Source organism: Oryctolagus cuniculus, chromosome 13, assembly GCF_051225735.1.
Source record: "Oryctolagus cuniculus isolate XC-2025 breed Fujian yellow rabbit chromosome 13, ASM5122573v1, whole genome shotgun sequence".
Taxonomy (NCBI): Eukaryota; Metazoa; Chordata; class Mammalia; order Lagomorpha; family Leporidae; genus Oryctolagus; species Oryctolagus cuniculus.
Window position 1 is genome coordinate 36,987,575 of NC_142879.1, and position 16,090 is coordinate 37,003,664.

A 16,090-nucleotide genomic window follows, 5' to 3' on the forward strand; every position below is an offset into this window, starting at 1 on the left:
TGCCAGGCTCCTCTGAGGACTTGAACAAACATGAAAATAACTTCCAGCGGCTGAAAGGCACATTCCTAGGATGATAACAGCCCCCTTAAAGTAGCAGCCTGACAAAAAAGCTCAAGGCGGCCAGAATTTACTGTTGGTGCCAATCAACACCTAAAGACAGGGACCCATCTCCCAGTCTCTACAAGAGGGCTGGAGCACATGGGTTTCACGTGGACCAACTCTCCCTTCTGCTTTTTGTAATTTTTCACTTCCCTGATTCTGGTTAAGGCTCCAACATCCTCCCCAACCCCACCCCTCACTCTCCCCAAGTCACTTCACACAATCTGAAGTGGAATTTAGCTCTTTCTCCTACTATCAGCAGTTACTGAATAAAAAGGTGGTTTCTACCACTGATGAATGTCTAGCTATGTTTATCTTTAACAAAATTATGTTTTCAAAAAGAGTAATGAATCCAAAATGGTCTGAACTTAATTATGAACCATCTAATTTTTTTTTTTTTATTTTTTTATTTTTTTTTTTTTTTTGGGACAGGCAGAGTTAGTGAGAGAGAGACAGAGAGAAAGGTCTTTCTTCCGTTGGTTCACCCCCCAGATGGCCACTACGGCCGGCATGTTGCAGGCAGCGCGCCAATCTGAAGCCAGGAGCCAGGTGCTTCCTCCTGGTCTCCCATGGGGTACAGGGCCCAAGTACTTGGGCCATCCTCCACTGCCTTCCCAGGCCACAGCAGAGAGCTGGACGGGAAGAGGAGCAACCGGGACAGAATCCGGCACCCCAACCAGGACTAGAACCCGGAGTGCCGGTGCCGCAGATGGAGGATTAGCCTAGTGAGCTTCGGCGCCAGCCGAACCATCTAATTTGTGACTAAAAAGTTTTTTGATAGTATCAGAAATATTAAAGGATAGTCAAGAATTTTAGATCAATAAAATGTGAACTCTGTAATATCTGAAGTCAGTGTGGGATACTAGATTACTCTTTAAGATCCCTCTGCCCTCAGTCTCATCACCATAAGAAAAGATTTTTCATATTCACTTACCAAGCTTTGACAATTCCATCTTCTTTTTTGACCAAGTGTAATACTGCAAAAGCCCTTTGTAGGCGTGAACAAGATTGATCAATATTTCCTGGGAAGATGACTTCTCACCGTATCTCCATGTCTCTGCCTGACTTAGATTTCTGTTTGCATCCTCCAGCATTCCATGATGCACAAGGTACAGTGCATGTTGTAGGGAGATCTGCAATAGTAAGATACAGCCCACAAACATTTTAGTCAGGAGATAACGACTAAAAAAAAATCAGTAAATATATGATATCTGCTGGGCTGAGATCTTGGTAAAACACAAATGACATGATACTGTCATCAACATTTTTCATTTAGAAAAGAGGAAAGACACAGGAAACAACACTCTAGATGAGAGTTAAATTATGCCAACTCACGAACAGAAGGCAGTGTGATACAGGGGAAAAAAAAAACAGAGGCGTTGAAGACAGAGTGCCCTGGTTCACATGCCACTTACAAGCTAAATGAGGGGCCAGCGCCGTGGTGCAGTAGGTTAATCCTCTGCCTGTGGCACTGGCATCCCATATGGGCGCCGGTTCTAGCCCTGGCTGCTCCACTTCCAGTCTACTCTTTGCTATGGCCTGGGAAAGCAGCAGAACATGGCTTAAGTGCGTGGGCCCCTGCACCTACGTGGGAAACCCTGAAGAAGCACCTGGCTCCTGGCTTCAGATCGGCGCAGCTCCGGCCATTGTGGCCACTTGGGGAATGAACCAATGGAAGGAAGACTTTTCTATCTCTCCCTCTCACTGTCTGTAACTATAACTCTCAAATAAAAATAAACAAAATCTTTAAAAAAATAAAAAGCTAAATTAACTATGTAAGTTATCCACCCCTTGTGAGTCTCATCTGTTATATGGAACAATTATTATTAACTTTTCAGAAGGGTATTTTTGAGAATCAATGAGATAATACCATCCAATGCCTGGTTGGGCCCATAGCAGACAACCAATAAATATAACAATGTTATACATGTATAAACTCAAAGAAAACATCTTAATAAGGGGTGTTGAAAAACAGCTTTAGTTCAGGTGGAAAAGACAATGTAAAAATACTACACAAAAAGGAACAGTACAAGAAGAGAGGACATTAGTAAGGAGAATAATGGGAAACACAATGAAACACATGGGTAGAGCAGATCATGAAGTTCAAGGTCCCCATCTCAAACTACTGCAATTATTTCTCAACTAACCTCTCCCTTCTTGCCCCCCTACAATCCATCATCCATGCAATTACCAAAGAAATCCCATTTTGTTACTCGTTTCTGTAAAAGCCCCCAACGGTTCACACTGTCTGCAGAATAAACCCCAAGCTCCCTAAGTATGGCACACAGTGCCCAGCCTACTTCCTCTGGCTTCCATTCAAGTAATTTTCAGAGTAACTAGAGCATGGGACACGGGGCTATCGAATCTCTGTCACCCCTGCCACGCCAGAGCACCCTTTCCTTAGTCTGCCTATTGAACCCCACTCGCTGTTTCAAACTCATCTCACACATCACGTCCTACCTTTTCCTGGTCCCCCTATTCATCAATCCCAGCCCTCTCCAATTCCAAAGACAACCACTTCTCCTTCACCTTTTTACTGCATGCTGCATTCTCTACCGTGGTACCCATAACACTTTTTTCCATTTAAATGCCTGTCCCTTCTACAGCACATTGCCTGAAAAACTGCAGTGGCTTTCTGCTTATTCTAATTATCACTCTTGGGTGTGGAAGAAATGAGATTTCCTTCCAGTTTCTTTACTTGAACTGAGTAGATTCCATGCACCAAAAGAAGCCTGGCCAATTGGTTAGTTAAAACTCCACGCTCCCTTTCCAATCAAACAGCTACCCAGTTTCTTCCTGGAAAGAGAGGAGAGCGCCCATTAAGGCAGGCCTTTCCTTTCCCAACTTGTTCAGCTCGAAGTCTCTTCCTTACATGGAACCATAAGCTGCCTCTACTCAATTTCCACTTGTCAGAGAGCATCTGGCACAAAACTATTCATACTCAGAAATTTTTTTCTAAATTAATTAAGATCTAAAAAAGAATCCTAAACTGCGAAAATTCATTTTCAAAATTAGAAAGCAGTATTTATATAAATAGGTGCAGCCACAGTAGACAACCATTTAGCAATTCTTGAAAAATGTGGGGCCAGCATTGTGGCACAGGTTAATGCCCTGGCCTGAAGTGCCAGCATCCCATATGGGTGCCGGTTCGAGACCCGGCTGCTCCACTTCAGATCCAGCTCTCTGCTATGGCCTGGGAAAGCAGAAGATAGCCCAAGTACTTGGGCCCCTGTACCCATGTGGGAGACCCGGAAGAAGCTCCTGGCTCCTGGCTTCAGATCAGCGCAGCTCTGGCCGTTGCAGCCAATTGAGGAGTGAACCATTGGATGGAAGACCTCTCTTTCTCTTTCTCTCTCTCTCTCTGCCTCTCTCTGTGTAACTCTGACTTTCAAATAAATAAGTAAATAAATAAATCTTTAAAAACATTAAACATAGGGATGGACCCAAAAGAACTGAAAATGGTGACTGAAACAGATAATTTCAAGCCAATGTTCATTGAAGTATGATTTACAACAGCCATATCTGAAAACAACACAACAGTTACATGGAGAAACACAACGTGATAGGAAACTGAATACTATCCAGTCATAGAAAAAGCAAAAGTTCTGATACATGCCACAACACAGATAAATCTTGAAAATATTATGCTAAGTGAAATAAGTCAGACACCAAAGGACAAATGGTACATGACTCCATTTATATCTAGAATAGGCAAAATCAGAGACCAAAAACAGGCTGGAGGTTACCAGGAGCTGGGGGAGAAGAGAATGGGGAGTTGCTGTTACTGAGTACATAGTTTCTGTTTGGGGTGATGGAAAGTTTCGGGACTAGCGGTAATCTTGGTAGAAAACTGTGTATATAACTAATGCCACTGAATTGTACATTTAAAAATGGCTAAAATTGGGGCCGGTGCTGTGGTACGGAAAGTTAAGCCACTACCTGCAGGGCAAAATCCCATATGTGCACTAGTTCAAGTCCTGGCTGCCCTACTTCCGATCCCACTCCCTGCTCATGTGCCTGGGAAAGCAGCGAAAGATGGACTAAGTACTCAGGTCCCTGTGCCAGGAAGAAGCTCCTGGTTTCGGCCTGGTCCGGCCCTAGTCATTGCGGGCATTTGGGGAGCAAATTAGAGGACGGAAGATTTCTCTTTGGCTCTCTTTCTCTGCCTCTCCATCTCCCTTCCTGTAATTCCACCTTTCAAGTAAATAAATATTTTTATAATGGTTAAAAATCATTTATGTTATGTATATTTTATGACAATAAAAGTTTTTGAAAATAAAAAAAGTAAAAAAAAAAAAAAATTTAAAAAGAGCCAGAGAGTAAATATTTTAGGCTTTGCAGGCTAACTAGTTTTTGTCACAATTATTCAACTCCATCATTGTCATGAAAGAGTAGTTACTGGTAGAGCCAGTGTTGTGGCTGTGGCATGGCTGGTTCAATTCCTGGCTGCTCTACTTCAGACTGAGCTCTCTGCTAATGTGCCTAGGAAAAGCAGCAGAAGATGGCCCAAGTATTAGGGACCCTGCACTCATGTGGGATACCCAGATGAAGCTCCTGGCTCCTGGCCCAGGCCTGGCTGTTGCAGCCATTTAGGGAATGAACCAGTGGATGGAAGATCTCTCTCCATTGCTCCCTTTCTCTCTGTAACTCTGCCTTTCAAATAAATAAATCAATCTTTCTTTAAAAAAAAAGAAGTAGCTACTGACAATTTGGAAATTAATGAATGTAACTGTATTCCAATGAAACTCTATGGTCACTGAGAAAAAAAATTAAAAATTACATATCTTTTAAAACTTTATTAAAAAATTTTTAGTCAAAAACTATACCACAGAGAGGGAGAGAGATATATATTCTGGAAATGTCTCCTTTTGGATAAGACTTTTATTAGGGAGCAGGCATATGGTACGGCAGTTAAGCAGCTGCTTGGGATGCCCACTTCCCATACTGCAGTGTCTGAGTTCACGTCTCATCTCTGCTTCCCACCAGCTTTCTGCCAATATGCACTCTGGGAGGCAGCAGGGAATGGCTATAGCACATGGGTCCCAGCCATCCACAAAGGAGACCTGGATTGAGGTCCAGGCTCTTGGCTTCAGCCTGACCCAGCCTATGCTGTTACAGGCATTTGCAGATAAAGATATGCAAATGAAAGATCTGTCAGTCAGTCTTCCTCTTTCTCTCTCTGCCTCCCAAAAGGAAAATAAAAACAAATGCTTGCAAACATGAGAATGTGGCCCATCATCACAATGAAGCACAACTGCAATCCCTGAAGGGCTGGTGTCTGGCAGCCAAAGGCACAAAGAGAAGGATCTTCAGTCAGACAACAAGACAGGGACCAGAAACCAAGACATATGGTTCTCACAATGGTTTCTTCCAGTTCCCCTTCTTTATCCACATGTCTCACCTTTGGTCCCATGCTCTCTGCATTATTATCTCCTTATTACCGATACACTGAAAACGTAAATTCACAAAACCAACAACCTCACCTTTAAATAATTCAAGACGCCAATATTTTTCATCCGGTCAGCAAAGGTGTTGAAAGTCTCCACATTGCTTTTGGGATGATAAAACAGAATTTCACTTCCAAGCTTCCAAATAATCTGTCAAAGCAGAAATTACTACCAAAATGTAACATCTTTACCTTATCAAATTTATGCCTAAGAGATTTTTTTACTGATCATAACACTTTAAAGCAATCTGTAATTCCTGTTCCTAGAGACTACTGTGTCAACATTTTACTGTACTTGTACTTCACGCTGTGAAACTAACATCACATCTGATGTGATAAAACCATTTCGATCATTTAAATTACAATACAAGATAAGCATAACAGTGCTATTAGGTTAGTAGTCTCAAGAAGGCAGAAAGTTAAGATACATAATTAGCACAGGAGGAAAAAGATTAAGCAAAACTTGGGTTCCAGCTTCTTACTAATACTGGCTTCATGACTGCTCTCATCTTCATCATTTGCAAAATGAAGGCAATGAACTTGATGTTTCCTGAGAGTCCATCAATACTATTAATTCTGTATTTAGAATGCCAATTTAAAAATTTCCTCAGCTATGGACAAATCTTAATGAAAAACAGTCTCTCCTGAGATCACTAAAACTCTGGTGACAGACCTCAGAGCTCTTCTCTCATGCGAGTAAATGTCTACTTCTCTTACCCCAACTTAAAGTACTTTAAGAATATAAGTTTTAAATTAAAATGAACTTTAAATCAATTTTAAAAACATATACATTATTTGGTCATAAAGGTAACACTCACCTTCCCAACTCAAACACAGGTTTTTAGATTTCACTTGTAGACTACCAAACTATAGTACTTGGGAGCCTAAAGAAAACTCAGAGATTATCTATCAGTTGTTCTTAAGCCAGCTGAATAAAAGAATTACCTGGAATGCCTGTTGAAAAGAATCTAGGTATTGGATTTAGTAGGACTGGGGTGAAAAGAAGAATTTATAATTTCAATAAAAGCCCAAGTATCTGGCTAAAAAGCCCATGAGAGTATTTCAGGCATGGAAAGCCAAGACACTGGCAAAAAAAGACCTACAAGAAAGATCTCTGTGAGTGAGATCCCAGTGGAAAGAAGGGGCCGTCAAAGAAGGAGGTACCTTTCTCTGAAGGGAGAACTTTCACTACATAGATTACGGCCCTGTCTAAACACTGACGGAGTGGAAGATAGCTCAGGTTACTTCACCTCTGCCACACCAGGGGAGACCCAGATAGAATTCTGGGCTCCTGGCTTCCCCCTGGCTCAGTCCAAACCATTGCAGTCATTTTGGGAGTTAACCAACAGAAGAAAGATCTCTCTTTCTCTCTCTGTCTCTCCCTCTCTCAATCACTGAGGTTTAAATAAATAAATCTTAAATCCTTCACTTTACAAAACAAAACGTGGACATGAAGAGTCCATGACTTATTCAGTGATTTACAGATCTATGTAGCTTTTGTTCATAAACTGAATTTTCTTTTATTTATTTATTTTTTTTAATTTGACAGAGTTAGAGAGAGAGACAGAGAGAAAGGTCTTCCTTTCGCTGGTTCACCCCCAAATGGCTGCTACGGCTGGCGCGCTGCGCCGATCCAAAGCCAGGAGCCAGGTGCTTCCTCCTGGTCTCCCATGTGGGTGCAGGCACCCAAGCACTTGGGCCATCCTCCACTGCCCTCCCGGGCCACAGCAGAGAGCTGGACTGGAAGAGGAGCAACCAGGACTAGAACCTGGCGCCCATATGGGATGCCGGTGCTGCAGGCAGAGGATTAACCAAGTGAGCCACAGTGCCGGCCCCCATAAACTGAATTTTCAATCAATGGCTTATTTTTTCATATTTTTGGCTTTATTATATAATTAATTAATGTACTGGTTACACTATTAATAAAAGTTATTTAAGACTTTCATGTAAATTTATTTGTAAATAAACTTTTACTGAACAAATTTAACAATATATGCTGGGTACTGTTTGATCCACACCTTGTGAAATTTACATTCCATGTAGAAAGAGAGAATAACCAAGAAATAGAATGATTAAACTAGAAAGTGAAAGAACAGAGAATGATAAGGAGATTAGGAGTATCAATCCAAAAGTATGGGTGCAGGGAGTAAGAAATGGAGCTGCGGCCGGCGCCGTGGCTCACTAGGTTAATCCTCCGCCTTGCAGCGCCGGCACACCGGGTTCTAGTCCCGGTCGGGGTGCCGGATTCTGTCCCAGTTGTCCCTCTTCCAGGCTAGCTCTCTGCTGTGGCCAGGGAGTGCAGTGGAGGATGGCCCAAATCCTTGGGCCCTGCACCCCATGGGAGACCAGGAGAAGCACCTGGCTCCTGCCATCGGATCAGCGCGGTACGCCAGCCATGGCGGCCACTGGAGGGTGAACCAACGGCAAAAGGAAAACCTTTCTCTCTGTCTCTCTCTCACTGTCCACTCTGCCTGTCAAAAAAAAAAGAAATGGAGCTGCAATTTTAAACAGTCAATATAAACCTTATCAAAAAGAGGCCTTGAAAGTGGATGACCACAGTGATGGCTAAACAAAGATATTTACAAGTAAAGGAAATAGCTAAAGCAAAAGCAATCAGGCCCATTTAAATAAAGAGCAAGGAGGCCAATGAGGCTGGAGAAGAAAAAGCAAATAGAAAAGTAACAGCAGATGAGGTCAGCGGTTGAACAGGGAAAGAAAACAGGACACCATGTAGGAACTTGTGGGCCACTATAAGGATGTTGGCTCTAACTCTGTGTGAAATGGGAAGCCAGCAGTGTTCCCAGCAGAGGAGTGGAATGACCTGACACGTTTTAAAAGGATCACTCTGCACCGTCAGTGGAGAAATACAAATCATAACAGTGATGAGATACCACTTCATAACTACTAACAAGCTTATAATCAAAAAGATAGATAATAACCGACATTCACCAAAATGTGAAGAAATTGGAACCCTAAAATACTGCTGATTGGAATATAAAATGATATAACCACTTGGAAACAATCTGGCCATTCCTCAAGAGGTTAAACACAAAGTTACCATATGACCCAGCAATTCTGCTCCTAGATATGTATACACCCAAGACAATGGAACAAACAAATGTATACACAAAGCTTGTACGCAAATGTTCATAGGATTCTTCACAACAAAGAAACAACCCAAATGTTCAACAAGCAATAAATGGATACACAAACCATGATATATCCATACAGTTGAATACTATTTAGCAACAAAAAGGAACAAAGTACTAATACTACAACATGAATGAGCCTTGAAAACATTACACTAATTAAGAAAGGCTCATTCACAAAAGGTCACATATTATTTGATTCCATTTATATAAAACAGATAAGTGCCTGATTTGTTTGTGGTAATGGTTGACTACTTCTGTGAATATAAGAAAAACATTAAATTATTCAATTGAGGCCAGTGCCGCGGCTCACTAGGCTAATTCTCCGCCTGCAGCGCCAGCACCCCGGGTTCTAGTCCCGGTCAGGGAACCGGATTCTGTCCCAGTTGCCCCTCTTCCAGTCCAGCTCTCTGTTGTGGCCCAGAAGTGCAATGGAGGATGGCCCAAGTACTTGGGCCCTTCACCTGCATGGGAGACAGGGAAGAAGCACCTGGCTCCTGGCTTCGGATCGGTGCAGCACGCTGGCCATAGTGACCATTTGGGGGTGAACCAACAGAAGGAAGACCTTTCTCTCTGTCTCTCTCTCTAACTCTGCCTGTCAAAAAAAAAATTGTGCAACTGAAATGAATGAATTGTATGGGCCAATTAGGTCTTGATAAAACTGGAGTCCCCCAAAAAAGGACTACTCTAGCTGCAGAGAGAGAAGTCTTTCAAGGAGTTTTGCTGAAACAGAGAATAGAAAACTAAGAACAAGCAGTCTGTAAAGAAAGTGGTGTCAAGTGATTATTTTCAGATAGAAATAACAATGTTTTTTATATGATGATGAGAAACATCCTACAGGGAAAATAATGAGACAGGGAAAGGAGGAGGTATTATTGGAATGAATGAATGAATTAATTAATTAATATTGGGGAATCTCAGAATTAAGAGTTCAAACAATTTTTAGTCTCCTTTAAAATAGACTAATAGATACTAAAATGCTAACAAGTACTAGACACAAACTTTGCACTCAGAATTACTTGTAGTAACTTTTGTCCACTTGTCCTACACAAGCTACTGAGTGAAGCTGCAAGCAGGAACTCCAGAATCTGTCCTTTCTTCTATCAGACTTGACTTCTGTTTACCTCCGGCGCAGCCTGCTTTTTGTAGGTATCTGAATCCTCCAAGGTCTGAAAATAGCTGTGCATATATTCTGCAGCTTCCTGCCACTGGTGCTTCAGCAGAGCTTCTTGGATAAAACGTAAACAAGCACTTGTTGTCTGAGCAAAATCCTTCTTCTTTTTCCCTCCGATCACTACAAAGAAGCAAGAGGAGCTTTTACTCACAAGGACTTCAACTATCCAAAAAACTTGCTTCTGATAAGCAGAAGTGCAAACAAGTATTAACAGTAGGAATTACCTGACCCAGCCCATTCCCAGTACTAAAACTAGCTTCACCTGAAACAAATCTTTCCGTACCATATCAACTAGTTTTATCAAATTTAAAAAAATCTAATTAGACATTCTTGGGCCACCAGTCACCAATCCTTCGATCAGATTCAATCTTTTTTTTTTTTTTTGAAAGGCAGAGTTAGACAGTGACAAAGAGAGACACAGAGAAAGGTCTTCCTTTCCGTTGGTTCACTCCCCAAATGGCTGCTATGGCTGGTGGGCTGTGCTGATCCAAAGTCAGGAGCCAGGTGCTTCTTCCCGGTCTCCCATGCGGGTGCAGGGCCCAAGCACTTGGGCCATCCTCCACTGCCTTCCCGGGCCACAGCAGAGAGCTGGACTGGAAGAGGAACAACCGGGACTAGTATCCGGCGCCCTAACCGGGACTAGAACCCAGGGTGCTGGCACCGCAGGCAGAAGATTAGCCTAGTGAGCTGCGGCGCCAGCCCTGATTCAATCATCTTTTTGTCCTTGCACTGAGTAACTGTGGAAAGTCTAACAAAGAGGCCCTCAAAAACACAGCACGGGTACTCAGAGCAAGCAGGTCATTTTAAGAAAGACTACCAATGTCCCAAAAATCCCAAAGGGTATTTTGTTTTTTAAGAACCAAGTTCCCAGGACCAGCTTTTGGTCCCAGTTGCACCACTTCCAATTCCAGCTGCCTGCTAATGTGCATGGGGAAAGCAGCAGCAGATGGCCCAAGTGCTTGGGTCCCTGTACCCACATGGGAGACCCAGATGAATTTCCTAGCTCCTGCCTTCACCCTGGTCCAGCCCTGGTCATTGCAGCCATTTGCGGAGTGAACCAACAGATGGAAGATATTTTTCTTTCTTTTTCCCTCTCTCTGCCTCGCCCTCTCTCCTAATTCTTTCAAACAAATAATCTTAAAAAAAAGGGCCACATTTTCAGTTGTAACAGTTGAAGACAGATTTTTCTATCTCTAAAGCATTAGTAATCCCATCTTAAGAATAGTTAGGCTTGGGGCCAGCACTGTGGCACAGCGGGTTAACACCCTGGCCTAAAGCGCCAGCATCCCATATGGGCGCCGGTTCCAGTCCCAGCTGCTCCACTTCCAATCCAGCTCTCTGCTATGGCCTGGGAAAGCAGTAGAGGATGGCTCAAGTCCTTGGGCCCCCACACCCATGCACCTATGTGGGAGACCTGGAAGAAGCTCCTGGATCCTGGCTTCGGATCAGCCAATTGGGAGTGAACTATCGGATGGAAGACCTCTCTCTCTCTCTCTCTCTCTCTCTGCCTCTCCTCTCTCTGTGTAACTCTTTCAAATAAATAAATAAATCTTTAAAAAAAAAAAAAAAAAGAATAGTTAGGCTGGGCTGGCACTGTGGTGTAGTGAGCTAAGCCTCCACCTGCAGGGCCAACATCCCATATGGGCACCAGTTCATGTCCCAGCTGCTCCTTTTCCAATCTAGCTCTCTGCTATGGCCTGGGAAAGCAGTGAAAGATGGCGCTGGCCCCTGTATACAGTTCTAACCTAGATTTGCCTATCTTCAAACTTTTTATTCTAAGGAGCACATCCTTTAAAATGCCAAAAGAATCTCCCAGGATAAAAAATAAGTGTTTGGCAATTTTATTTTCCTATTATGGCTAATTTCTACTACAAGATCACTATTACGTGCAAAATATTTTCTTGGGGCTGGTGCTGTGGTGCAGCGAGTTAAAGCCCTGGCCTGAAGCACCGGCATCCTATATGGGCACCAGTTTGAGACCCAACTGCTCCTCTTCCAATCCAACTCTCTGCTATGGCCTGGGAAAGTAGTAGAGGATGGCCATGTCCTTGGGCTCCTGCACCCATGTGGGAGACCCGGGAGAAGCTCCAGCCGTTGCGGTGAATTGGGGAGTGAACCAGTGGATGGAAGACCTCTCTATCTGTCTCTAACTCTCTCTGTAACTCTGTCTTTCAAATAAATAAAATAAATCTTTAAAAAGACATTTTCTCATAGAAGACGGAAAGTACTTTGGCCGGCACCGTGGCTCACTAGGCTAATCCTCCGCCTTGCGGCGCTGGCACACCGGGTTCTAGTCCCGGTCGGGGCCCCGGATTCTGTCCCGGTTGCCCCTCTTCCAGGCCAGCTCTCTGCTGTGGCCCGGGAGTGCAGTGGAGGATGGCCCAAGTGCTTGGGCCCTGCACCCCATGGGAGACCAGGAGAAGCACCTGGCTCCTGCCTTTGGATCAGCGCGGTGCGCCGGCCGCAGCGCGCCAGCCGTGGCAGCCATTGGAGGGTGAACCAGCGGCAAAGGAAGACCTTTCTCTCTGTCTCTCTCACTGTCCACTCTGCCTGTCAAAAAATAAAAAAGAAAGTACTTTGGATTTAATAGCCTATCCATACATAGCACATGAAACATCTTATGCATGTATACTCTATTTGTCTGCAGATTCGGGATCTACAATAATAGTGACAAAAACATGCCCAGAGATGTCTTAACTAGCACAAGTTCAAATTACTCGTTTCCTACAAGCAATGTGGGAGCATTCCTGCTGAAGTACCAACCATTCAAACCTAACAGATGTGTTAACACAGCAAAAAAAAAATTAACAGAGGAACAGAACTATTCTTTTTCAACAATAACGTGCATGAGGCACTATTCTAGGCACTTAATACATATTAGCTCATTTTTAAATATATCTCAGCATATATTAAAAGCCTTGGCTTTCAAATCACACGTGAGCTTCATTCTCAATGCCACCACTTCTTTTTTTAGATTCCATTTCCTTGTATCTAAATGCTTAAAATGTCTAGCACATATATTTACTGAGGATTAATTTACTGAGATCAGTAAGTGAGATGATTTTTAGATTAAAAGGGGAAAAAATGGGAACTGAATCCTAAAGAATATTAGACTGGGCCAATGCTGTGGCATAGTAGGTTAAGCCTCTGCCTGTGGCACTGGCATCCTGTATGTGCACCAGTTCATGCCCCAGCAGCTCCACTTCCAACCCAGCTCCCTGCTAATGGTCTGGGAAAGCAGTGGAAGATGGTCCACGTACCTGGGCCCTTGCACCCATACGGGAAACCCAGAAGCTCCTGGCTGCTGGCTTCAGATCAGTCCAGCTTCAGACATTGCTGCCATTTGAGGAGTGAATGAGCGGATGAAAGACCTCTCTCTCTGTCTCTCCCTCTCTCTGTAACTCTGCCTCTCAAATAAATAAATCTTAAAAAAAAAAAATATTGAACTGAGAAAAGCACATCTGAGGACATTAAGAAAAGTGCTAGTTCAAAAGCATTCCCAAGACTACATCACCCAACAAGCCAGCATACAGGTAACTGCTTCTTTTATATAATCTTACATGGAATTTACCCCATCAGAAACTGTACATGTATTTACATTAGATAAAAAATGAAAAAAAAATATTTTAAAAGATTTATTTACTTGAAAGGCAGAGCAGCAGACAGTGAGCTTCCATCCACTGGTTCACCCCCCAAACAGCTAACAACCAGGTCTGGGCCATGCCAAAGGCAGGAACCAGGAACTCCATCCTGGTCTCCCATATGAGTAGCAGGGGCCCAAGCACCGTGGGCCATCCTCCGCTGCTTTCCCAGAAGCCATCAGCAGGGAGCTGGATCACAAGCAGAGCAGCCAGGACTGCAACTGAGATTCAATATGGGATGCCAGCACTGCAAGCAGCAGTTTAACCCACTGTGCCACAACACCGGCTCCAATATATTTTTGAAAGCTATTAAAGAATCATTTCCATTATGGATTATTTCAATGCAATTCAACAGAAACTTCTTGAACTTGTTAAGGAATATGCTCCTCAAAGGCAGAGACCCTACCTCCATCTATAAATCTTCAGTATTCTGCAGTGAGAGATACAAGTGCTCAATAAGTATTGGTGAAAAAGTATATCAAACATAATACAAACTATCTACTCTTAATGCAAAAATCAAAGAATTACAAAAGAAAATAGAATCTATTTTTTATGGCTTGCTATAGCCTAAAAAAAGTATATATTCCTACCTTGAAACTGAACCAGTTTAACTGTTCATTTTGTGTCCACGTTGAAGCTTACCACCTCCTTGTGTTAAAGTTAACATGGTACTGTGTTATCTTACTTACCCACAGTTTCTACAAGCTTGTGAAGCCAAGGAAAATGCATTCCTGTACCAGATGCCACAGATGTTTCCCCCTGTTCATCCTCCGTCATAGGCCTTGTGAATTCTTCACTGAAATCACTCATACCTATTCCAAACTGAGAATGTCAATTATTTTCTGGACACATTCACCCACAGGCTTTTGAGTTGTACAAATAAACAGCTATCTCTTATAAATACCAAGTGATCAGAAAACTTCACTGTACCTAATAGCTCTTTTAAAGTAAAAAATGAACTTAACCATATCAGCAACAACCAAAATGAATGATACTTTAAAAAAAAAAGATTAAACTACTGTTTGAAGCACAAAGATACTGCCCTTCCAATTAAAAAAAAAATCAAGTGTGGATGAATAAAAAGCAAATGCATAACAAAACAATATGAAAAGTACAATAAAACAGTGGTAGTTAATATTTATTGGGCCCTTATTATAAGAGTATACCACTTACCACACAGCGTATCACTTACTTAGATGGTGTAAATTATCTAATTAAACCCCACAACAATACTTATTAGGTGCTCGCTATATACTACTTACCAGATAGTTTATTGTGTTTAGATAACAGATTATCTAATTTAATCCCCACATCAATGCCGAGGTGGGTACCCTCCAGGTTACTGTTAAGGGACTTAGTGAAATTAGGTAACCTGCCTAATATCACCAAAAAAAAAAAAAAAAAAAAAAAAAAAAAAAAAAAAGGCAACAGTCTAGGAAATGAACGCCAAACCACCTGGCATGACAGGGATTTGGGATGTGAGGGCAAGGAGGTGAAAGGCAGCCAGACCTGAGGGTGGGAAGCGAACCGAGAAAGACTGCGTCGTAGCAAGCCGAGTCCAGACTTAATCCTCAGGAGGCTCAGGGCGCCGCCCCTCATGCCCCACAAAAGCCGACCGGCAACGCTCCGGATACCACCTTGCAGAACTGCTCCCACCTGCGCTCTTCTCCGCCGCCCTGCAGCGCTAGCCTGTTTAGGACGCCTATCCACGGCGTCCGGATCGCTGCACTCGCCTTCTAGCCCGTCACCCCGCCTCCAACGTGGCCTGTCCACAACACAACCAGCATACACCTTTTAAAAGCCAAGTCTGCGGCTAGGAGTTTAAAGTAACATCTGAAGATGACTCCTACACGAGCCATCACTCAAACCTTCCCTCCCCCAAGGCGTCGGACCCAATGGCGTCGCGCAGTTGCCCCGGTAACCAAAGTTTCTCCCTCTTCCCCATCCCTCCACGCGGCCTTGTTCTCAGGACCTAGGGCTTCAGGGCGTGAGAACACAAAAGGATCCTACCACAGTTCGGACCATTCCACGCAGAGAACACGCGAGAGCGCCGCGACACTTACCGGCCGCAAGCCAAAGCACTTCTGTAAAGCGAAGCTCGGTCTCCGGACTCGGGAGGCCTCGCGGACTCCTCACCGGAAACGCGGAGAGCGAGCGCTTCCTGTGAGCATGCGTGAAGCCCGCCCAGGCTGTCCCAGGCGCGCAGTCTCAGCCCCGCCTCTATTCCCTGCGGCTGCGGGAATGCCCCCGGAAGTGAGTGAAGATTGCCGCCCTCCCATTGGTCTGTCCCCAGTCTCAAAATGGGAAACTTTTCGTTGGAAATGGAGTTTGAGGTGAAGGGACGGAGGCTGGACGTGGGGCGCGGTTAAAAAGCAAACTATCACTTTACCCGAGAAATTCACTGTGTTTGGTTTGTGCTGTGCGCAATACTACTAGTGGCTCTCAGAAGGTAAATGCATGCATAGTCTTTGCTTCCTGGAAAGTTCTCTTGTGTTTTAGTGTTTCGAGGAATTTTGATATGTATTCACTTCTCACACAGTCTACTTGGAGTTAAAATTATATTTCTCCGAGTTAAAATAAA

The 16,090-nt window shown here is 43.4% G+C and overlaps 1 protein-coding gene across 25 annotated transcripts in view; it reads right to left on the bottom strand.

Moving 5' to 3' along the window:
- The window catches only part of TAF1A (TATA-box binding protein associated factor, RNA polymerase I subunit A), a 34,927-nt gene extending 19,150 nt beyond the window's left edge, over window positions 1-15,777 (bottom strand). For 3 of the 25 annotated variants that reach the window (XR_016219676.1, XM_089312223.1, XM_089312227.1), the window contains exons 1-5: window positions 15,520-15,601; window positions 14,199-14,331; window positions 9,819-9,988; window positions 5,583-5,696; window positions 1,034-1,232 (exon numbers count right to left, since the gene is read on the bottom strand). Coding sequence is in view for 22 of the 25 variants with exons in the window: in XM_089312223.1 (XP_089168349.1) it covers window positions 1,034-1,232; window positions 5,583-5,696; window positions 9,819-9,988; window positions 14,199-14,331; window positions 15,520-15,534 (631 nt within the window). In the remaining 3 variants the exon portion in view is untranslated. Of the gene's footprint in view, window positions 1-1,033; window positions 1,233-5,582; window positions 5,697-9,713; window positions 9,989-13,128; window positions 13,293-14,198; window positions 14,373-15,018; window positions 15,275-15,519 lie in introns of those variants that run through there. The other 22 variants (XR_016219677.1, XM_008268396.5, XM_089312231.1 and 19 more) reach the window with 21 other exon arrangements.
- Window positions 15,778-16,090: the final 313 nt, after the last annotated feature.